At 42.4% G+C, this 25,433-nt stretch overlaps 1 protein-coding gene across 4 annotated transcripts in view; it reads left to right on the top strand.

The window, feature by feature from the left end:
- The window catches only part of rims2a (regulating synaptic membrane exocytosis 2a), a 163,296-nt gene that overhangs the window by 24,292 nt on the left and 113,571 nt on the right, over positions 1-25,433 (top strand). For 2 of the 4 annotated variants that reach the window (XM_085366165.1, XM_085366166.1), the window contains exons 3-6: positions 314-406; positions 6,087-6,297; positions 6,918-6,929; positions 18,676-18,959. In XM_085366165.1, coding sequence (XP_085222291.1) covers positions 314-406; positions 6,087-6,297; positions 6,918-6,929; positions 18,676-18,959 — 600 coding nt within the window. Of the gene's footprint in view, positions 1-313; positions 407-6,086; positions 6,298-6,917; positions 6,930-18,675; positions 18,960-23,753; positions 23,781-25,433 lie in introns of all 4 variants that reach the window. The other 2 variants (XM_085366167.1, XM_085366164.1) reach the window with 2 other exon arrangements.

Raw genomic sequence — 25,433 nt, 5'->3', positions numbered from 1 at the left:
TTTCCATTGGCTGCAGAGCTTTCCTGCTTTTCTGTCCTTCCCTCAAATATAGGTCTGTCTGAGTCATCTTTCCTTCTTTATCTTTCTCTCTGTATTTCTGACACTGTGTCTGGTTGTCAGTGTTCCACTAATCGCTGCTCTGCCCGTGTCCCGGCCTCCTCCTCCTCTCTGCTCTGGTTATAGTGAATGTCCCTGCTATTTTCCCACTACTTAAGAACCAGCCTGCTTCCTAAAAGCCCCCTTTCTGAACAGATTGTTTTCTCACATGATGACTCATTGCGATGTTCCAGTCACACTTTGCTTATTTGAACAGGTGGTTTCCCTTTAGTGGGATCACTGAGCTGGTAAATAACGTTCTTCAGCCCCAGCAAAAGTCCCCAAATGACAAGGAGCCAGAGCAAAATGCGTAAGTAAAAGTACAGACCCCTTTTTGATCTTCTCCCAGCAGGAACCGACATATAGTGGTGGGTGAACCGAGCAGCTGGATTCACAGGTTGTTTGGCCATTGGTTGATGTGAGACAATGATTAGAAATTTCTCAGTTTGCTGGTTTAAGCACATAGGCGAGGGGTGCTGTGGAAGTGTTGTGCCACAATGAATTTAACTTTAATAAATGACATATTTATTGGCTGTAACAGGTCACTGATCAAGAAGACAGAGAGCGGAGTTAGTCTTATAATATATGTCGGTGTATTCTTAATCTTTGATCAGGACTCTAATACTAAATCCTGTATAAATCATTGTTTACTTTAAGGTTATTTTATAATAATTATTACATCTTTCCCTACCAAAATCCATCACTTATTAAATTCCTGTTAAAATTGAATCTTTCATTAACAACCACACAGATAAACATTTTAGCTAGCTTGATTTGTTTTTATGAGGAATAGAATATAGAGCAGGAAACCAGTTTCACAGCTGCTAGCTCCACCAAACTACGATAAGGTCAAAGTTGGGAGGTTGAGATAGTTGCTCCGTGTCTAAATTCAGATTGTTTAACATTGTAGAATTCAGACTTATTACTCATTTCTCTGAATTTCAATAGGGTACAGGGACATGTGGTGTACTCAGTTGAAATCTTTTGAATTGTTTATCACTATTGTCATGCTAGCTAGTGCATTTTGTGAACATTTGCAAACTATTGAGATTCTCAGCACTCATGTTAATTTCTTCTATGAAGGTGATAATAAATGAAGATAACATTTGTAGAAAACGTAACCACCAAACATCCCCACAAATGTGACTTTACTGCCTGTAAAAAATATGATGGTGTTAACTGCTGCTAGCTAGCATTACCTTGCTAATGGATCCTCCTCCTGATGGCTGAAACAGTGTAGATCTCTACGTCCTTCCACACTGTTTCAGCTTATTAAGTATGACACCAAGGCAATAATCACAGTTTTACACTTAAATCAATGAGTGTTAATGTGCAAGAAATAATATTCGTAATATAATATACTGATATACAGCAAAAAATATCATCTGTGTGCCTTCTGGAGCATTTTGCTTGTTTTAGCTTGAACAAAGCTTTGCTACTTTATATGATGTGGTGGTAGTGCTCCCAACAAACATTTTAATGTTGAATAACCATCAGCTGACGTTTTTTTGTTGACGGTCAAATAAGTTCCCAAATGAAAGCTGAACTGACGTGGCAGATGTTACCGCGATGACGGCTCAAAGTACTTCTTCAACATTGGCTGGACGTCATTTTTAAACTTTCCAGCAAGAGAATGTTTGTGTTCAAGAAATGTTTTCTACCATTTCTGGTATGTCTTTATTGATTAGTGAAGACTCAAACTGATGATATCAGGGTTGTGTGCTCATCACACAAGAAAAAAGTTTGGGTTGATAATCGTGACAATGGGCCAGAGGGGCAATAGAAACAGTCTGATGCCTTAAGTTTACCATTCAACAGATTAGACAGTTGTTAGACATATATGTTCTATTCTATTTGGACACAGCATCAAAATGGTCTGTCTGTGGTTTTATTTTTGCAGTTGTACAGCGAGATGTTTGACCAGGGAGATGTCATCAAAGTTTCAACCATGGGTTAAGATAAGATAAGATAAGATAAGATAACCTTTATTAGTCCCACACGTGGGAAATTTGTTTTGTCACAGCAGGAAGTGGACAGTGCAAAAGTTATGACGCAAAAATTAGAATACAATAAGAATAAATACAGTACACAGCTGTACAGAATAGAATAAAATAATATACTATATACAGTAGAATAAAATAGAATAAAAATATACAATAAGATAAAAATAGAATACGAATGCTATATACAACTGAGTAAAAATACAACGATGCCAGAAAAGATTATTGCACTTAGTGTTATTGCACATGTGTGGATGTGTGTGTTTGTTCAGTTAAAGTCTTTGTTGTGGAGTCTGACAGCAGTGAGGAGGAAAGACCTGCGAAATCTCTCCGTCCCACACCGTGGGTGCCGCAGTCTCCCACTGAAGGAGCTGCTCAGTGCTGTCACAGTCTGCTGCATGGGGTGGGAGACGTTGTCCAACAGGGATGACAGCTTCTTATAAGGGTTCTTATAAGACTTACTGTCAGAAGCAGCAACCACACAACAATGTGATAAACATTGCTGTGTGCAATTAGCTTGCATACCAGAGTATCAAGCATGCTATTGAAATGAATAAAAAACAAACCAAAGCAGAGTTTGTATGCTGCACGTAGTGGGACTGCTGTCTAGATTATTTAGCTGTAACAAAGTTTGTGAAAATCTGACACTGCAGACTTGTCAGCTCAATTCTTCTTCTGCCAATAAAGCAATTAAACTAGAGTTTAAAGTCAAACTCAAGACAGAATTGTGGGGCGATCGTGGCTCAAGAGTTGGGAGTTCGCCTTGTAATCGGAAGGTTGCCGGTTCGAGCCCCAGCTTGGACAGTCTCGGTCGTTGTGTCCTTGGGCAAGACACTTCACCTGTTGCCTACTGGTGGTGGTCAGAGGGCCTGGTGGCGCCAGTGTCCGGCAGCCTCGCCTCTGTCAGTGCGCCCCAGGGTGGCTGTGGCTACAATGTAGCTTACCATCACCAGTGTGTGAATGTGTGTGTGAATGGGTGGATGACTGGATATGTAAAGCGCTTTGGGGTCCTTAGGGACTAGAAAAGCGCTATATAAATACAGGCCATTTACTATTTACCATATTTGGACAATCTGATTTGCACCCAGTAAGTTGCTTCATCTTGTAGAAATCAATCAATTAATCAGTAATCAATAAATCAATTAATAGACTCGCTGCTGATGTTTTAGGGTCAGCATGGCATAATAAAGACACCAGGAAGTTAGGATTCAGCTCCAGTGGTGTGTGACAAAAGAGGAATCCCAAGCCCTGTAGAGAGCTTGTAGCTCAGGCTTGGTGTTGATATGCAGACTCTGTCATACGTCCAAGCGAGAGTTTCGTGTTACGGCTGCTTATAGCTGCTCTGGTGTGGCAGAGAGGTAAGAGAGCTCCGACACGCTAGCTTGGGATGGGACAATGAGTAGCGTATGATTACTCGTCAGCAGCATCACCTATATTTGACCGAGTCTGACTGGATAAGCAAGAATGGGTACTGTGTACCAGCTGTTGGCTGCCATGGGATTCCACTCTGACTGTACATTTATTCTGTTTTACTCAGTAACTTATTTCCTGCATTTGATTAGTCTGGGATAGTTGTCTCTTTACTTTTGGGATATTTCATTTATACAGCAAGATGCATTTGGACACTGACAGTAAACTCCTAATTGTTCCCTTCTACACCACTGTATTTGATTTTGACTAAAGTTATCAACTTCTAATTAAAGTATAGACTTTCAGCTTTGATTTAAGGAATCATAATATTGCATTTACAAGTTGTTAGTTACCACCAAGTCTAGACATAGTGATTCCAGTTTTTAAAGGTTCAAAGTTATTTGACAAATATAATTACTACCATCTAAAATATCTTTAATACTTGGATGCAAGTCATTTGCAGTGATGGACTCTGAAGTCTGTTTTACAGCCACCATCAGTTACTGCTAGTTTGGCTTTAGTTTTGTGTTAAGTAAATACAACACATGCTCAGTTGGGCTCACAGCAGGTTACAGACTCTTTGTATTGGCTATCACATAAATTTTAATTGCTCTTAACTTATCTTGTTTCTTGATGTTACTTAGTCTCCTCAGTCCATTCCTTGTTTCCAAGGAACGTACCAGAATGCTGACCTGGCCTCTCCTAGGACTGCTTGTTTTTTACACCTTACAGTGACCTTGTTCAATTGAATTGCCGCATCTTTGGACCACATAGAACTTTACTCTCCTTAATCTGCCCTGAACACGATTGCACACCTGGCAATGAAACAGGTCATTAATCAACTGTAAGTCATAACAGATAATGCTATATTTTGGATAACTCTTGGTTTAAAGCTAAATGTCTTCACTGTTCTGGTGTAGAGAGGCAAACTTATGAAAGTTGCATTACTCTTTATGACCTTGACTTTGTATGCAGTATACGCTTTACCCTGCTTAAACAGGTTATTCTTGCTATGTGTTATCTGTTTTAGTGACAGATTTGCATCAGCAACTCTTTTTTTGTCCCACCAAAAAGGTTTGAGTGACTGTTAGAAGTGGTCTGTGTAAGTGACCTTGTCTGGCGCATATTTCTCTAAATGCTTGACTGTAAGGGGAGATAAGTGAGAAAAAACACAATTGTTTGTACTCTTATTTCCTTTATCCTGGGAGACTAGTCTTTACCTCTTGTATCATATTCTTGATCAATCTGTTATCAGCCCCTCTGTCAGTAAATGAGATTTGGTGGGATCTGTTAAACAAGGGTACACACTAATCTCTGCTGGTAAACACAAAAGGCTCTGACACAATTAGCCCTTTAATCCCTCGGTGGGTACAACGTGGGGCATGCCTGTGGCACTCGATCTAATGTTCAGATGGCACAGTTACTTGTGCACATTACCACACACCCACACATAGACTCGAAGTGGCGTGTGTGGACCTTACGTTTGGGCTCTAAAGGTCTAGTTGTGAGCAAAGGAAACACGTTTATCTCAAATGCAGAGCTGTATGTGGTAAAAGGATAGCTCTGCTCAATAATTCACAAGCGCTAATGAATGTTGCAGGGGATATGTGGGCTGAAACCAATTCTAATCGCCATATTATGAAGTCAGCCCAGTGTTTAGTTTCCAAGGAGACGCTCAATTGACATGTGTCATACAAAATGCATGTGAAGAGCCCGTGCTTTTTTAGGAGCCTCTGAGGACTTGTTAGGAGTTAAGCAGCCACTGTATAAGATCAGATGTAATGTACCAGTAGGAGGCCATCTATAGGACACAAGGAGTAACACAATAGAGGCAGTAGCAATGACAAATGATTGCCTGAGCATAATACACCAGAGCAGTAATAACTGTGTGTATCTGGAAGATGATTATCTAACAGTATGGCTCCGAGGTGTGCTCGGTCTCACCTTACAACGGTCCTGATATAGAAACACAGGTGCAAATGATTCATTAAACGCAATGGAACCTGAGAAAGTGGAATTAAGTGATGTTCTTAAAGTTGCAAAGCAAATTTGATACCCACCCCCACCGTGTTTTAGGCGAAGCGCGATATCAAAGGAGGAGCTCAGCTTTGAAGCTACTGAGGTCATGGCGTCTGCTTTTCCTTTCAAAATCTAACACACTGCATACGTCTGAGGGTATATCACTTAGTCAGCTGACAGCAGAAGCTTTTTGTGGAAGTGTGATTTGGAGAAAAGGACTCAAGCCACGAGTCATCCAACAAGGATAATTCCAGTGTGAAACGAGTCTCCCACACTGCCACAAGTGTGCACTGGACACTCTAACAGTGCGATACTTACGGCCTTTGTTATATATACTCTATGTCAAGATTGATCATTCAGACTTATCTAATCCATAATAATAGTTTGTTTGTAGCATTTTTTCCCACTCATCCTGAATAAGACATAGCACTTCTGGAGTACAAAAAAAGGCTGTATGAGTAAAAAAAAATCAATGATATACCGATGTTCAATTTTTTAATTGGTCACCAATCCGTATCTCCTTTTTTTTTATTAACCTCTGCCCTTCCCATTTGCTTGCAGAAAATTGCACCAGCAGTTTGAGTCATATAAGGACCAGGTTAAGAAGATGGGGGAGGAGACAAAGCAGGGTCAGGACCAGAAGAGCGAAGCCCCAACCTGCGGGATCTGCCACAAAACCAAGTTTGCCGATGGCTGTGGCCACCTCTGTTCATATTGCCAAACGAAATTCTGTGCTCGGTGCGGAGGACGAGTGTCTCTGCGGTCAAATAAGGTAATGCCGTGGTTGGTATTAAAGACACACACTCCCACATGTGCTGATGCCCCACCCAGGCAATGTGGGTTTTTTTGTTTTGTTTTTCATATGTTTGTATTTAATACAAGGTTATGAAAGTTTGCTGTAAAATCATAGTCACGGCGATTGAGCCAGCAGTGTCTCTAATGGCAACTAATGTTTTTCAGATCATGATCGTGTACTCCAGTCACATGCCTTCGTTTATAATTCTTCTTTCTCTGATGTGTTCATTCACAGCTATAGACGTTTACACGTTAACGTACAGCTCTTCCATTTGACCACTCGAGGGAGCTGTCCCTCCTTTTTCTTATCTCATAGAGGAGCCCGATGACTGCTCTCGTATAATGTGGCACTTCGATGCCCAGCTAACCACTGTACAAGACTATGCTAAAGCTTTTAGGCCTTTTAAATGTGTGTTTTTATTTGATGACGTTCAAAAATGTGCTGATCGAGTATGTGACAGTGCTACGAGGACCTACTAATGCCACTCACAATCTCTCTCTCTCTCTCCCCCATCTTTCCTGCCCCCTCTCCCCTCTAATCTGTCTCCCCTCTTTATTTCTTTCTGCTGCATTCCTGCTCTCATGGAATTGCAACAGGAGGACAAAGTGGTTAGCAAATTATTTTTTTGTGTTTCTTGGGACTGTCTGAACACAATCATGGTTCATAAAATGCTGAGATATGCATAAATACACATACAGCAGCCAAGACAGATGGGAAGTGAGCATGAGAGGTGCTGATTAGTTTCATCTGTGAGTCATGTCAGTGTTGAAATAAAGGTTAACTAATACGAAATACATACACAGAGAGAGCCATTTTACACTAGGACAATACAAAGACTGCAGTCTTGAAAGACAGAATAGAGCAGGGGTACTGACAGCAGGCTTGTTTTCAAATAATCAGCTAAATATGATCATTTTAAAATTTTATATTTTTATTCTTGGATTGCAGTTGAAAACAATCCTTATTTTATTTTGCACGAGGTTTGGTGTAAACCTCCAGTTCATCCTTTGTCTGAAAGAGCCATTTCTTAGTTCCTTGCTTTTAAGCCAACATTCTTCTGATTTGCTGATGTTGATACCAGTGCAAGTACTAGTACTTCAACCTATAAAGGCAGCTAACTTAGACGATAGAAACAAAGCATCAATCCTATCATCTCGTAGTATCGATCCGATACTAGCAATATTAGCATTGGTATTGATACTATCGATATTTGAATCGATCTGCCCACCTCTATCTTGCTTACACATTCAGTGTCATTAATTAAATTTTGACCATGTTTAATGTGAGCATGTACCATTGTAACATTGGTAAATTTACTGGTTCTTGTATAGCAAGTTTCTACTCAATTTGAGCATTAAAAGTGCTTTCTTTATGTCTCATTCACCCATTTGCACACACACTCAACTCACATTGCCTTTGGCATGCATGGGAGCAGGGAATCAAACTCCCAACCTTCACGATTAATTTCTGACCTGGTCTACATCCTGAGCCACAGTCACCCCACCTTATATAAAGGAAAAACATTTCAGAAAAAGCATAACACATCATCTTTAAAAATAAATAAATAATAATGTGTTATTTCTAAGGCGTAGACTTTATATAGGTATAATATTTAATACAGGAGTGTCCTTTCAAGCTTAATATTGACATTCAAATTAGACCTGACCTGTATTTTAATATTTTGATTAAAATAATTTGAATTAAATAAAACAGGTAACTTTTCTAAGTTGGCGACTGTTTTTGAATTTATTTATTTTTTGCTCATAAAATACCATGCCTAGCCTCAATGTTCCTGCATCATTCCCAATATGTAATCTTCCACATGATGTAGCGCACAACACTATAGATTTACATTTGGCAATAATCTGTAAGTGTGTAATGAACTAAAGATGTACACCATCGCCGGGCAGGTCAATGCACAACAGGAGGCCATATCAGTGTACATGTATACAGGGAGTGCAGAATTATTAGGCAAATGAGTATTTTGTCCACATCATCCTCTTCATGCATGTTGTCTTACTCCAAGCTGTATAGGCTTGAAAGCCTACTACCAATTAAGCATATTAGGTGATGTGCATCTCTGTAATGAGAAGGGGTGTGGTCTAATGGCATCAACACCCTATATCAGGTGTGCATAATTATTAGGCAACTTCCTTTCCTTTGGCAAAATGGGTCAAAAGAAGGACTTGACAGGCTCAGAAAAGTCAAAAATAGTGAGATATCTTGCAGAGGGATGCAGCAGTCTCAAAATTGCAAAGCTTCTGAAGCGTGATCATCGAACAATCAAGCGTTTCATTCAAAATAGTCAACAGGGTCGCAAGAAGCGTGTGGAAAAACTAAGGCGCAAAATAACTGCCCATGAACTGAGAAAAGTCAAGCGTGCAGCTGCCAAGATAACACTTGCCACCAGTTTGGCCATATTTCAGAGCTGCAACATCACTGGAGTGCCCAAAAGCACAAGGGGTGCAATACTCAGAGACATGGCCAAGGTAAGAAAGGCTGAAAGACGACCACCACTGAACAAGACACACAAGCTGAAACGTCAAGACTGGGCCAAGAAATATCTCAAGACTGATTTTTCTAAGGTTTTATGGACTGATGAAATAAGAGTGAGTCTTGATGGGCCAGATGGATGGGCCCGTGGCTGGATTGGTAAAGGGCAGAGAGCTCCAGTCCGACTCAGACGCCAGCAAGGTGGAGGTGGAGTACTGGTTTGGGCTGGTATCATCAAAGATGAGCTTGTGGGGCCTTTTCGGGTTGAGGATGGAGTCAAGCTCAACTCCCAGTCCTACTGCCAGTTTCTGGAAGACACCTTCTTCAAGCAGTGGTACAGGAAGAAGTCTGCATCCTTCAAGAAAAACATGATTTTCATGCAGGACAATGCTCCATCACACGCGTCCAAGTACTCCACAGTGTGGCTGGCAAGAAAGGGTATAAAAGAAGAAAAACTAATGACATGGCCTCCTTGTTCACCTGATCTGAACCCCATTGAGAACCTGTGGTCCATCATCAAATGTGAGATTTACAAGGAGGGCAAACAGTACACCTCTCTGAACAGTGTCTGGGAGGCTGTGGTTGCTGCTGCACGCAATGTTGATGGTGAACAGATCAAAACACTGACAGAATCCATGGATGGCAGGCTTTTGAGTGTCCTTGCAAAGAAAGGTGGCTATATTGGTCGCTGATTTGTTTTTGTTTTGTTTTTGAATGTCAGAAATGTATATTTGTGAATGTGGAGATGTTATATTGGTGTCACTGGTAAAAATAAATAATTGAAATGGGTATATATTTGTTTTTTGTTAAGTTGCCTACTAATTATGCACAGTAATAGTCACCTGCACACACAGATATCCCCCTAAAATAGCTAAAACTAAAAACAAACTAAAAACTACTTCCAAAAACATTCAGCTTTGATATTAATGAGTTTTTTGGGTTCATTGAGAACATGGTTGTTGTTCAATAATAAAATTATTCCTCAAAAATACAACTTGCCTAATAATTCTGCACTCCCTGTATATGTATAACATGCATTTCCCAGAGTTCTCTTAGCGCTCGCCTTCCCGTGTTTAGCCGTTAAAGTGACAGACTGCAGGCTGTGGAGGACACTGCATACCAACAGGCTCAGCAGAAACACAGAGCGACATCTGTCCAGCTGCTCCCTATAATGCCAAGACCCCCATTTGTAAGGGCTTCCATTGTTCACTGCTAGATAATAGCTGAGAGATCGGTTACCATGTTGTACAGATGGTGTTGAGTAATAACAGTGGCAGCAGGCTGGTGATAGACAGTCAGGGCAATGGCAGCTAGACCATGTGATGTGCCTCTTATCCAGTGCCAGCTATTTACCTGGTGATGCCCCAGTGTCCTGGTGTACAAGGTCACTTCTCCATACAGACCATGAGTATGGGAGTGTTACACCAAAAAGAACTGAATCATTTTGTAATGATAGGACATTCTAAAGTAATGTATGTCTATATGCACTGACATAAACACTTGATCCCAGTGCAGGTGAAAATATATGTCTCCTCTTGCTGCTCTCAGTAACATCACTATCACAGTGCTTGGCAGTGCTGTCATACTTTTGAATATTTTTTTGCAGATCTGCATGTGAAATGTGTTGCAACGCTCGTCTGCAGCAGGGGAGCAAAGTAAGCATTTATGGCAGGAAGCAGAAGTTCAGCTGACAGGGTCGGTCAGAGGGTCAGCATAAAAATAAGAAACAGAGGTGATGAGTGTGAAAAAGCAAAGAGGCGTTTTTCAGTTTTTGATGTTGGTGTGTGCTACCTCCACAACACAAACCAATACAAAAGACCACTCAGGGCATTAGTTGATCACTATTGTCATATTGAACTGATGGACAGAAGCTTTGATTACTCCCGCGCGAACAAAGGGACACATTGCGGCGTGCCTTGACGGTCTGGTGTCTAAGCTTGTGTGTCAGTGAAAGAGGTGGTGGCGGCGGGGGTGGTGAAATCTGCCCTTTTTCCATCCGTCTACTCTTTCCCTCTCTCGCAGATGGTGACAGCAGTGGCGAGAGAGATCTTGTTCTGTGAAACGCCATTGAATATTTACAAGTGTCTATGCCGGGAACAGCAAGAAGAGATATGACACGCTAGAATATGATATAGCGTAGAGGGACCGAGAGTTAAAACAGCTGGTAAAGAAGTTTAGGCGAGATGGAGGTTTTCTGCTCACTAACCCTGAAAAGCTCAATTGACTCTATGACTCTTGTAGTGTAGCCACATTAATCGCTTTATCTTATCGCAACAAGCTGAATAATAGATGTAAAAACAGTGATAAGAGTGTGTGTTGATAATAATCACTGCTCAGCAATCGTGCCAGGTAGCTTAGCCTCTACTTCAAGCAAAAAAAACTTCCGAGCAACTTTCTTTTTTTTTTCTTCTTCTTTTTTTTCTGTTCTCAAAATTGGAAATGCCTTTGATATAGATAAACTGTGTGTCAGTGTTGTGAAGTCTTCAGAGTCCCTGCTTGTAGCGGTAGAGCACCCCCACCAATTTCCTCTGATGTGGCTTCAAAAAGGGCCTGAGGAATCAACAGTCTCCGGGGAGGAACTCATTTGCGATTAAAGCAACTCTTGAAGATGTTACATGTGCTTCCTGGACCCTCGACATTCCTGCTATAAAATAGAAGCGCAAGGACGACGCTACTTTGTTGGATTCTATTTCCTTTTTAAAAAAAATTTAATGAATCAAAGAAAAATTATGACTCTATAAATGGCACCAGTGAAATTGCTTTCACCATTAGAACAATGCTCCTTGATGGTGTACTACTAACTGTTTTCTGATTTCATAGAGATGCACCTTTTTCATATGTGCTGAGCATGCACGTGATGTTACAGTAGTAATGCAGTTAGAAATCCCTTTAATAAATGTGTTCCAACGTCTTGAAATATGACATAACTGACGCACAGATGCGTTTTTTCAGCTCTATGCTGTGATACTGATGCCACCTATTTATGACTGAACCTGCAGAGCTTTGTAACCTGGCTAATTATACATTTACCTCAGCTATATATATATCTGTGATAGAAAGCATGAAAAATGCACATCTCGTCATTTTTTTCTCTCCAAATGTAGCTGTACAAGGACGTTTCTGTGCTTTCTTTCATAGTAGACAAAATGCTGCTTGCACATGTTATGGGAGGAGGGGGGGGGCAGATTTCACATGAGGGTAGAAGCTTGGTATAGACTGACGACACCTCATCACCCGGCTCAGTTCCTCAAGTGATTTTATCGCTGTTTCGCTTGTTTTTTGATTTTTGTTTTTGCTTTTTCTCCTCGCGTGGGTTCAACATTTTGCGACTCCTGGTCCAGCGGCAGTGTGACACGAGGGCAAATGCACGATGACGCGTTTGTTTTCCAGTCTCTTTGCGGAGGCTCTGGGTGCATTTCCAGCACAGACTCTAGTGTTCCTGTGAACGCTAACTGCGGGAGGGGGGAACAGCGGCTGTAGCTGTTGTCCGTTGTCTGCCGGAGTGTGGGAGCAGAGCTGGGACGCGTCGCATATGTAATCAGCTCTTTTAGGTCCAGCAGAGCTCTGACTCTCTGTTCCAGATGAACTCACACAGCGTGATTTGACGCGTTACTGCTCACCTCACATGTTTGGGTTTTGGGGTTTTTTTATGTTTTGTTTTTTCTCGGAGAGACGCTGCTGACATTCAGTCCGGGACTGTTTGCACGGATGGATCCAGTATAACGGCACAAGCAGGAATTGAGGAATTGAGGCTTCTGTGCAGTCCGTTATCGCTTTGTTGGAAAGAATTAAGGGAATAAGGCTTCGTTGGTCGGTTTTCTTGGATCGGATGTGGCCGGTTGATCCCCCCGGTGTTATCTTCACGGTGTTTTCAGCAGCTGCTGTCCGGCAGACAGGCAGGCAACCCGGTGTCAGCGCTCGGAGCTGTCCGCGGTGCTGAAGGTCGGAATCGCTTCTTGGCTTTCAGGAGCAGAAGCCTCTGACGGTCCTCAGCACGTTATTGGAATGACTTGGAGAGACGGCTATCTTTGTCTCAGCGGCATCATGGGTAAGCTGAACGAGCTTCAGAGTGACAACATCGCGGTTTTGTTTGTTTGTTTGTTTTTTGCTGTTTTTTTTTTAACCACTGGTCATTTTGTTTGCCATAAAGGTGGCCGTTTCAGTTCAGCACTCTGGCCGAACACAGCATGTGTTGCAGCAATTTCTTTTCAGAAAATCCCAAATCAGATTCCTTTTATCCTACCGACAGTACTGCATGTGTTTGTCTCCACTGAGCGCGCAGTGCCAGTCAAAAAACAAAACCCCCCATTTTTAACACGTTTATTTGGGTCACAGAGAGGCTGAAGGGGCTGTGGGTCTGACAGGCATCAGCCATTTTTGTGTGAATCCATACACTGGTTTTCCACAGCAGTCCCCTCCTCTTTCTTGTGTCTCTTGAACTTCAAACAAGGAGCATAAATATTCATCAAGTCTATTATTATTACTGCCGCGCAACACTAAAATTAGAAGCTCATTAAAATGTAATTCACCACGTGCAGCCAGTGTTAGGGCATGTGAATGTAGGCGCTCTCCTTGCGTTAGTATTGGCTGGAATACACACTTACAAAACAACAAAAATAATAATGACACCCTGTAAACCTTTCATTCTAGAGAAGTGCCTCAAAACTCCTCAAACTGAATATGCATCTTTAATAGGATGTAATAAGGGAAATATTGGGTGATAACCTCTGCTGAAACATGCTATGTTACCCTCCTGGTGCATTCTGTTCCCTTTCATAAGGCCAAAGTGTTCAGATCTCATCCACTCTGGACTGCAGCTGGATACTTTGTGATGCCCGTGTGCTTAAGCGGGACTCTGTCCAGGTCAGGATGTTCTGAGGAACACTTCACTACCCAAACAATGAGTCTTTAATGAGCGGTTCAGTTCACCCCAGTTCAGGTGAAGCAGGGAAACAGGGATGCAATATGATACCTATGACAGTTCATTTACTGCCCCATCAATATTGCAGCTTGTTGCTGCTTTAGCTGTAGATGAGCTTATTTTTGTCTCTATTGGGCAGCTGATATGCAACAAATTTCACAGAAAACCTCCAAATGCAATCTTCAGTTGGAATCGTGGCACGGACACTCAGCAGGGTTTCTTTATAACTGTTAAACAAATGAATGTGGCACAGATGTCACCAGAAGCTCCTCATCTCGATTTGAAATAGCATCCTGTGACGATGTTACGGATGAATGAGTGTAAAATGAATGAATCTAAAAGTGTCATTTAACGCTGGAGCTGGCTTTCTGCTTTTCTTGTTTTTTGCCTGGAAGGATACTGCTGATTCACTCTGGAGTGTTAAATAATGTTGCAGTGTCATTTAACGGCCACAAGAGAGAGCTCGGTGCTCTCTGCTTACTGCAGATCCAGCAGCTTTGTGAGGGGATGTCTCTTTCAGGAAAAAATTGAATGGAGCATGCACAACAGTGTTTAATACGTAATGGACATTGCTGATGGATACATGTTGTTGTCTTTACTTGTTGGCTTATTCACAGAAGAAAAAAAAGGGGGGGGGGGTGTCAAAGATAACCTCTCCTTCAAAGACATATGTGAATGTGCACTGCCAATTCCCCAAGAACACACCCACTTTTTTTGGAAGCTGATATTTGCTGCTACCCTAAAAAACAAACCTTTGGTCTGATGAGAAAGTATTGGAAAGGAAATTATTTATTGATCCTGTGGCATGTGGTGTGTATTTCCCTTAATTCACTGCCTCAGTAAGCAGCCTATAGCAGGTTGAATAGAGTATCTATCTTCCAGGTGTTTTGGACAGGGTGGTAGCGCTTTATTTTTTTAAATTTTTTTTTATTTTTCTATTTTTAACTGCAGGTTCAATGACTATGAAATGTGCAAACACAGAGAGAAATGGTCCTGCCTGAGGGCCACAGCCCCCAAACCCGCTGCCTGCGCTCAGCCGTGAAGAGTTGAGCCAAAGGGAAGCGCGTGTGTTTGAGAGTCTGGAGCAGAATGGCTGCAGTGATAGTGAAAATACCTGGGGCTGTTACAGCTGCTTGACCAGTGTGTGTGTGTGTCATTGTGAATGCATTCATCTACTGTGGAGTCTTTTTGTCAATGTTCTCTGCAAATGAATGGAGGTTATAATAGTTTCCTGTCAGTGTGGGTTGAGCTCAATCTGTCTTTGGATTGCATCCCTGGATGGACTGTTAGCAGCCTTATGCTGTGTGGTGTCTGCCAGTGTGACTAAAGACAAACCAACGTGCTTCCGTTACTGTCACACATCTAGTACTGTGCTACAGCATGAGATCTTATCTCTACCGTCAAAGTTTCAGCAGATTTCTTATTTTTGGGTTGAATTTGAGAAATTTTGTATCCTTAGCTCAGAAGTCTTTGAACTGCTAAACCAGGTAGCACTCACTAGTCTCTCAAGCCCATCTATAACCTCTGTGAAACATTTAGGCAACCACAGAAAATGTCATCAGTGTCACTACATAATTTCATTTAATTTCATTCAGTGTTTTTTAGATATTGTAGATTCAGCCTGTGGAGGTTTTTCCCCTCCTCCTGTCTTATAGACTTTATAACCCTCAATTTTTATTCTGACTCAGATCCAAAGTGCAAATCAAATCCAAGTATTGATGTCTGAAGCTCGGTGTGTGCAACATTTTCTGGACCCATGCAGTTTTGTTTTTTTGGCCTGTGTTTTTGGAATACTAATAGGCTATCAGGTATTTCGCTGATGAGATAAAAGAGCTTGACATGTGCAGTCCAAGGGCTGAGAATATGGTTAATTATTATTGGCAGACTGGGGAGGTGCACAGTAACTGACTCCCTGTTAATTGCAGTTTGGAGGAGTAAATATGTAGGTCATTGGCTACAGCAGTGGAAAGGGCAGATTTCAGGTAATTAACCAGGTAAAACATTTTTTCCCATGATCCTACATGCTCTAATGTAGGTAGTTACTTTATTAGTGTAGATACCCACACATTTCTCCATGAGTAAGCTTAATCCACTCGTCTACACACAAAAAAATTGTTTGGCTGAGAAAAACAAAACTCTGAAAGAATCATATAAATTATACCTAGATTATCATTAATAGCCTTTTTGTATTTGTCTTTGTCGGTGATGATTGATATGTGGGATTTAACTAGTCTTTGGTGGAATAGCTGCAGCCTTTGGGGTCTCCTGGTGTTTAGTAATGTGTGCGCACATGTGTTTTGTCAGCAGACATACTGAAGGTGCTGACATACGCTGCTCTGCCTTGATTACTGCAGAGCACTGTTACCTGAAGCAAAAAAACCCAAAAAAAACCCAGACTCCTTTGTGTGATTGGAGACTTCCACGTTGAGATAACTTCCCATGATTTAGTTACAATTCACAATGTTAGTTAAATCAAATACAGGAGGTAATGTGGCGTTGATTAGGAGTAAGGTGACAGCTGGGTCTTCTACAGTGACCCCTGGTTTGCTGCAGAGCTCTCACAGTGGCACTGGATAAATAAAGGAAGTTGTGGTCTGATTGGCTCCTGTCCTCTGGGACACATAAAGCACAGTGTGTAGCCTCGCTGCTTCCATTGTGTGTGACCAGAGTTCTAAGTCATCTGTAACACTGATAGGAGGTCATAAATACCTCGTGTGTCACTAGAACATAGACCAGTACATACTGTGTAGATGTGTAGATGCTGAGCTTCCTTTGACCTATGAAATATAATGCAGATCCTTCATTATTGTGACATTAACCTGTGTTTAAAAAAAAGGCTGATGTTCTCTTTTTTTGTGAGGTGTTTCTTGTGTGTTTCAGTCGTGTAGCATCTCTCTCTCTCTATACATATATATGCAATGGAAGAAGGAACTGACCTTGAAACATAATCCCTCCATAGCCGGTTATCAAGATTACGTGAAGTATCCTCTGAAGGTCTACTAGATGATGTGAATGCATTACTATGGACATAATCATGGCAGCACAGGAACAAGCTCTAAGCACAAGATCAATAGTTCTGGGGTCTATCACACCAGGAAAGACCTCAGGTGCCGGCTGTGTAAAGATGCCCCTGAGACAATCCTGCACATAACAGCAGGGTGCAAGATGCTAGCAGGCAGGGCATACATGGAACGGCATAACCAAGTGGTCGGCAGAGTATACAGAAACATCTGTGCCGACAAGGCCTGGAAGTCCCGAAGTCAAAATGGGAGATGCCCCCTAGGGTGGTGGAGAATGACTGAGCTAAGATCCTGTCGGACTTCCAGATACAGACGGACAAAATGGTGATGGCTAACCAACCGGACATAGTAGTGGTAGACAGGCAGAGGAAGACAGCCGTAGTGATAGATGTAGTGATACCAAATGACAGCAACATCTGGAAGAAGGAACACGAGAAGCTGGAGAAATACCAAGGGCTCAGAGAAGAACTCGAGAAGATGTGGAGCGTGAAGGTAACAATGGTCCCAGTGGTAATCAGAGCGCACGGTGCAGTGACCCCCAAGCTAGGCGAGTGGCTCCAGCAGATCCCAGGAACAACATCGGAGATCTCTGTACAGAAGAGCGCAGTCCTAGGGCCCTCAAGCTCCCAGGCCTCTTGTAGAGGACCCGAGCTCGAAGGATAAAGACCGCCCGGATGGGCGAGAGGGGAATTTCATATATTGCTTAGGAAAAGACACAGGAGGTCTTATACGAGGCTTTTTCTTTACTGTTCAACTGCACCCAGGGTGTTGTGATATAACAGTGTGACAATTTATAAAACTGAATGATTGACTGTGTAACTTGATGACAGCTTTTGTTTTCTCTCTGTCCCACCCAGAAAAACTTTCTTGGTCTGTGTGTTAGTGCAAAGGTTGCATAGGATGTTTTGGGTTGTTACCAACTATAATAATTTGTTAGGTCTCTGCCACGGAGGTGGAGAGACCCAACTCTGCGTCTCTCTGTATTTCGTTTCGAACCAGCGGCTGAGATAAGCAGTTTGGAGCTGTGGTACAGATCAAGCCTTTGAACCTGTTCTGACAGTTGCCGTACAGGCGGGCGCAGTTTAAACAAGTTCAGTTAATGTAGACATAACATTTCGGTCAATTCAGCACCCGCTTATACTAATAACGGTAATGCACTGACTCAGCACTGGGACTGTAAAAGCACGATGTGTGGTGTGGGTCGGGGGTGGGGTGCTGCAGTGGCTCTTTGCCACCCCCAACTGGCTGTCTGGCCTGCCAGTCATTTAGTAAGGTCTTACTCTTCTCAAATTTTACTCAATGAGAGAGGTGTGGTCACCCGAGTGATATTACTGTCCACTGACAATCCAGCTATACCAATAAATAAACATTATTTTATTTACCCAGGATGACACAACACAGAAAAAAATTATTGCCATTCCCTTTAAAATATATTAGCAAAATATGCGTAACATTCACTATGATGTAGCCTCTGCTGTTAGTCGGCTGTATTTGCACTAAAACTACTGTAGAGGATGGACGCACAGGCTCAAAATGTAGAGCAGCAATAAAAAAAAAATCTGCACTCATGTCACTTTACCTTTCACTGATTTAAAAGGCTGCTGCATGTGTCTCATATTTCATCATTCACCTCATCACCATGAATTGTGAGTAGTGTTTATGAATATTGTCGCTGCAGGGGTGAAAACACTCATTTTACTCACTTTCATAAAAGTTCTCTTCCTGATTCCTGATTGTCAAACACCTTGAGAGATCTTTTTGGGTTTTTTTGTTCACCCAGCAACAACAATATGCCTCATAGTCATGTTACAGCTTTAGATAACAAATACACAAATTACTCCATTGCAGCTCATCTTAGGTTTTATAAGGCTGCCACCGCCTCTTCAGTTGAACTAACTGTTCCCCTTCTCTTGCCTGCAGGTTATGTGGGTATGCAACTTGTGCCGAAAACAACAAGAAATCCTCACCAAATCGGGGGCATGGTTCTACGGCTCGGGGCCTGATCAAGCGCGGGGTGTGTTTGAGGGTGGGCCACAGGGGAAGAAGGCCAAACTGCAGGACCCGTCCCTATACCCCTACCAGGGAGCCTCAGGAGACTTGACACCAGCGTCAGACAGAAACAGACCTCACGGCGGGCTCCTGCCCAGACAGGCGTCCCTTGACAACGGTTCAGGGCTAAGGTACACGAGCCCCACACATGCACACCTCACTTCTGTTTGTGAAAAACAACAACAAACAAGCAAGCATGCGCTGCATGCACGGTGTAAGTTACAGACAAGAGCTTCATAAAGGTGGTTCATCTAACAGCAGAAAGCCTTTTAATATTACCGCTGCTCTGTGTTGCTGTAGAAGGAACAGACATGCAAGCCTGCCATAAGAATCCATATAAGCTTCTTCTACATGGAGCCCATGAGACCTATAAACGACACAGGGAGACATATACTGTATCTAACTGGCACTAACTCAGCTATTCTACTACAGTCATCCACCCACTCATTCTTTCTTCATTACACACACATGCATGCATGCACACACATACACCACAGTGGCACACATGATCACAGATGGTTGAAACTCTGATTCAGCTGCAATGGGAAACAGGCAGGTGAGGTGTGTGTGAAGTGATTAGTACTATCTCTGTTTTTGAGACAAAAGCGCACTTTTTCACTGCAGCGGTCCTATTTAGTAATTAGTCCTGTTTGTAGGCCAGCTCGGCCACTGCAGTAAATAAAGTATTAATAGGATGGGTTTTTTTGTTTGTTTGTTTTTATTCGAAAAGCAAGAGTGGGCTAATTACAATGCAGAACACTGTGTTTCTTTTGTCATATGCACTAAGCGCTCCCTCTGAGTGCAACACTCTCACATGCTGACAACACTGACACGCTGTGTTTGTGAATCCCATATCCGGTTGCCTTTTTCTTGATGCTGGTGTCAAGTAAAGTAGTTACTTTGATGTCCACATGGGGGCTCCTTGCTCTTTATTCTTCTAAAGGTTGGATGGACGCTTATAGTCAGGATCTGTACACTCTCTGGAATTTCTCAGCAGAGCCCTTGAAATAAAACAACAACAAAAAAACCCTCTCGTGTCCGTCTTTGCTCCTTCTCAGATGTAAGGTAACTCAGCATTTGTTCAGCGTAAGGCTTTGTTTTCCACAACCCTTGGTGTGCCACAGCAACCTTATAGCTCACAGACTAACAGTTGCCCCCTTGTCTCTCTCTGTCTGTTCTTCCTCTCCATGCTTCTTTATAGGAAAGATGGGAAATGCAGGCTGTATACTTAGCCATGTTGTGGAGAGCACACTCAGTGGATAGCCTGGATCTAATTGGAGAGTTATACAGAGTTAGCCCAGAGTAATTTATGTGCATCTGTGTTACATGCCAGCAAAGTACAGTTACGCTGACCTGTGTAGCACAGGGACAAAACAACCTGCACAACTCTGGTTACAACATGTCTCAAAACACAGTCCTCAGAATCCACTAAAAATTTCATACGTGAAGTCCATTTAACACATCTGCCCTGCAAGTCAGTTGGAAATACACGAGTGTCCTGTTAGAGCTTTCACTGTGTAATGAGGCCACTGTGCTATGGTTTAATTTGAATCGGTTCAGTTTACATATTTATATACAGGACCGATTCATAGCCGTGTGCATCTCAGAGAACTTTATACTGTAAGGTACAAACCCTACAGAAATATAGACAAGAACACAATGAGCAAGCAGAGTGACACATGAAGCCTTTTCAGACATGGGATACGTAACACTGCCACTTCATCAGTCTGTTACAGTGATGGCATGATGTTATTCTCCCATCTTCCATCAGATATACCCATTGTTACACATTCAGTGATGTATAACACACAAGGTTACAGTTTTATACAGCAGGTCAGCTGTATTTTGGTAGTTATATAGAGGATATGTCCTTCTTGTAGTTGTGGAAACACATGCAAACATAATGTAGCAGACTTTAGTCAGGGGATCAGACTTTTTCCTACAGTCCTGATGGCTTGGATGCAGTTGGAAGATAAGGATGGCCACAGTGTTCTTGTTGAATCTCCCTTAGACTGTCCAATGATTTAAAAAGAAAAAGAGCAGAGAATCAACTGCAAATTGTAATTAAAGCTGCAGTGCTTTACAGTGCAAAGTAATGCAGGAGTTGCTCAGACTGCTCCAAACAGTCAGTCACTCAATCACTTTTTGTTTCCGGCCGAGGATTTTGCCATTATATCGTGAATGATTGCATAGCTTTGAGAGGTGGAGATGGTACCAGGGAGTAATTCTCGCATTGACATTGCCTACATTTGCAGTGACAAAACAGGAAACTGGCTGTCTGAAAATTCATGGGATAATGCTGATGATGGATAGCACAGAGTGTATAAATAGAACTCCCTCCGCATAAGCACCGAAACCCACTTTCATTAATCTTAAAGAATGTTTAAATTAACTCCTGGATCTGTTGTGCTAAAAAAGGAGGGGGAAAAGCTGGAGGTCTATTTATAAGGAGAAATAACTTGGGAGGGCTTCCAATTTGTCTTGGTCTCGAAGGTGTCATTTGAATGAACGCACAAATATGCCAGGACAGCTGCAGTGTTGGGTGATGCTGATGAAACCGCCATACCTAAACAGGGACTGGAATGTACTCCCTGAGAGAATTTCTTCAGATTCTGCATTTTCAACACATTTAACCCAGCAGCGGGCACATTCACCCTGCCAAAAAAATGTGAGAAGAGGAAGGAGCACAATAAACCTAGCTCGAGCATCCTGTAACAACCAGCAAAACCCAGTGTGTTACATAGTAAGCTTGAGACAATTGTTTAGTCAAACCTAGTCTGTCCCAGTTTAAAGTTGTGTACCAGTACTAGTCCTATTTTATGCACGTGCCGCATTGGCCTCGATCAGCTCTGCAGTGAAATGATAATATGGTAGAACAGCTGACACAGATAGTTCAGGGTTAATAGTTTTTGTTGTTTTAGTCATCAGTTTCATTTGAACATATAATGTTTTCTTTTAGATTTGTATTAAGTAGGAGAGGGTTTGTTTTGAGCCCAGCAGTTCATTTCAGTTCAATTTTATTTATATAATCGAATGAGGCTTTGGGTTTAGGTAAACCTAAAGAGGACTGAGTGTTTTTGATGCTGACTCACCTGGTCCCTTGCATGGAACAGTGGAATAATACAAACATTTGCAATCCCTCTAAGCTTAATATTTTCATAGTCTAGTATTTATAGTACTTCATATATGTTTGAGTTTAGATAGATGTGGGTAACTATAGCATCTGCATGTTTGTTTTATTCCGGACTTTATTATCCTAACATGATCACAGTGCCAACACCATTCTACATAAATACATTAACTGCCTCATGCTTAAACAAGGGCCACTTTATTGTGTTGATTAACAGCTGAAGCGCTGCTTTAAATATAGCAGATTTATATTTTATCTTTCAGTAAGGTTATAATAGTTTACTAAAACTAAACTAACAACCACAAGTAGATGTAAAAAAAAAAACCCAAACAAAAACGGTTTATTAACCTAAAATAAAAATAAAAAGTAGACATGTGAAAAAACAATTAAGCCAACTGAAACGACTTAGTGAACTTGGAATATTACGAACATTAAAACCAAATAATAATAATGATAATGGTTATTATTATTACTATTATTATTATTAATAATAATAACTACGACTGAAACTAACTTAAATTAAACTTCTTCCAACTCTGGAAAGTAAACTGAATTTAAAAAAAAAAAATACAACAAAAAACCCCGTACAAACAAACAGATTTCTGAAAAACACGAAGACTTGTAAAAATATGTAACCACATTAAATGCATCAGCTTTAAAGAAGGGCCTGGAATTAACTGGGTTCTTTTTGGCTAATTTCAAGTGTTTACAGTTGGCTGTCTGGACGAAATGAAACGCATTAAATAAATAAATAAACAAGCAGGCTCTCGGGAAAGCCCTCATTAGTTGTGTGCTTTGTCCTCACAGTAACTTTATTGCTGATTGATGTAGCGCTGATATTCCAAAGCCGGATGTGGAATGTCGGAAAGACAAAAAGCCGTGACGCTAGCACGCCCCCTTCCACCCCCCTCGTGCGTGATTCTGACGGTTATCTGCCGCTGTGCGCGTCCCGAAGAGTGCGCGAGACAGAATGGAGAGATATGGCGAAAGAGTTCGCGCGACTGTATCGGTAGCGCGTGCGTACGTGTCTGTGCGCGTGTCAGGGCAAGTGTGTACTCTTCATGGGCAACGGGAAATATGAGTTGAATGTGAGGCAGCAGCTGATGCGCCGGTACGGGGATGCTACCGCCGCCGCCAGGTGCAGTGTAGGATGGTTCTTCGCTTTTTCTTTCCTCCGGACGCTCCTTCACCTCTCCCCGCACACGGAGAAGAGATTTTTGCCGCTGCCGCGAGAAGAAGAAAAGGCTTGTTACCGGCACCGGCACTGCCTCCCTTTTCTCGCTGCAAGTCCGAAGCATTATGACGGAAGGAGCCCACCCGGTATGCGTCTCGTTTAAGGACACTTTTTTACCAGCAGCGCAAGGAGGAATATGGAACTTGATCGGCGTCTTATTTGCGTTTAATGCGCCCCCGGGAGATAACATTAATACTACCACTACTACTAATAATAATAAGGAAAAAAACTGACAAGGTGTATGTTTAGAAGGGGGGCGTCCGGAGAGAGCGCAGGCTTTGGGATGTAATGGTGGGAAAAGGGAAAAGGCTGAGCACTTACTGAGGATAAAAAGAAAACCGAGGTGGGGGGAAAATGCAGTTTGAGACATTGCGTCAGTTCTGTAGCTCGGTTTTATCACATTTCAACGGGGCTTTCACGGCACCTCAGAACATCTTGCAGACGGAGCTGTTCGAGCAGGCGCTGAGCAACATCGGGTGAGTGATTCCTTTGTAAAAGAAATGCCCAGATTTATGAGGGAGGGCTTCCCCGTTGGTATGTCAGGCGAGTTTTTTTTTTTTTTTTTTTTTTTTTGGGGGGGGGGGGGGGGGGGGGGGGTGCATGTATTGATCGGTAGCCTGCCTGCGTAATAACAGCCTACAGTATAGTGCTGCTGCAGATATTTCCTGGCTGGGATGATGGGGGCCGATCAACGTCCCTGCCGCTCTTTGCTCAGTGCGCGTGCACGCGCGCAAGCTTGCACGATTGGACGTTGGTAGTTTTATAGGCACACTGTGACCACATCGGGGGTTACCGTAAATGTATATACGCGCGTGCGCCTTTATGGCCCAGCGCACGGCTGCTGCAGCATGTCTTTGCCCTGCTGCTGCTGCTGCTGCCTGAGAGGAGAACATGAGGGAGGCAACGATCATGAGGGGTTAATGTACATCTTAGGAGTCCAGTGATGGGGATGAGTGGGGACTCCCCCCCACCCCCTACTCAATTCCCCTACACGCCCACTATATGTTCTTTTGAAGGTGTATAGGGGGAGGCAAGTTTTTTTTTTAAGGTGTCAGTTACTTGACAGCAAAATGGCAGCAAGAATGGACATCATGTGCATTTTGCAGATGAATTAATAATCTATGCTTAGACTAACAGAGCAATAATTACTTACATTTGCTGTGCTTTAAAAACCTTTCCAGTACAGCGTCACTGCAACATACAGGCGTTGCTGTAATTTTACATTTGCTGCTAGATAGAAAGGAGCGTAGTGTGTGTGTAAAGAGAACGAGAAAGAGAGAGAGAGATGCACCGAAGCATATTACGATTAGTCTGCTAAATGCCCTGTACCCTACGGACAGGCCTCTGGTCATCTGGCCAGGCATGGCTGTTGGACACATTATGCAGTCTGCAGAAGGGCCGTAAACTTCCAGCTTTAGGGTCGAGGCTTGGGGGACCGACAGGCTACTTTTCTTTCTTGCTATAGACGCAGGTCCCCGTATCGCCACACCATCCACAGTCTGTCTCTTGGGACTTGCGAGTCTTTCCCCCTGTTGTCCCCCCACCCCTACCGTCAGAAATAATTTACAGCTTTGCCGGGCTCTCTGCCACCTCACATTACATGGCCAGAACACTCAGCCACCGGAAGGGCGGAACAGGGGGTGGGGGGTGGGTATCTATGCCTGAAAACTGTGATCCAGCAAGCATTACATCTTACTGATTAAATTGAACTTATTTTCCATTGCAAGCTTTTTGTTGTTGTTGTTGTTGTTTTCTTCTCAGCAAAACCTTTCAGTTTGAGGATGGTGGTGGTCGAAAGCAGTCCAAAACAGGCTGTCTTTTTAATGATAAACGATCACATTTGCAGCTGGTATTTCTCAATGGCAAGAAGCTGTCATGACAGACTCTTAATCGTAGTTACTTTTTCAGGACAGCACAGCCGGTGTCATCCTCTTTGTTCGCTAATTTGTCTGTACACAGTGTGGTCAAGCTCATAATAACAACACAACTCCTTAAACCAGCAGTGTGTGCTGTTATCAGCAGATATCCAGCTTAGCAATCCGTTCGATCGCAGCCGTTTGAGTCTCTCTCCCTCTCCATCTGTTACTCTTTTCACAGGCTCGGCCTCCTAATGGGCTGTATGCTTTTAGATCCAGCTTCCATGTATTATGCATGTGTGCGTCAGCAGAGGTTCTAATGGGGTGTGTGAGATCTGTTCTTAGAAGGCTTGAATGGTTTGGAATTGAGTGGTCACTACATTTAAACTGCAACCATACTCCCTCCCCG

The sequence above is a fragment of the Diplotaxodon limnothrissa genome, linkage group LG11, assembly GCF_057381915.1.
Source record: "Diplotaxodon limnothrissa isolate DT_005_m linkage group LG11, D_limnothrissa_male_GT1.1, whole genome shotgun sequence".
In the NCBI taxonomy this organism is placed as follows: domain Eukaryota; kingdom Metazoa; phylum Chordata; class Actinopteri; order Cichliformes; family Cichlidae; genus Diplotaxodon; species Diplotaxodon limnothrissa.
The sequence above is the reverse complement of the archived record's forward strand: the minus strand, read 5'-3'. Positions and strand labels throughout refer to the sequence as shown.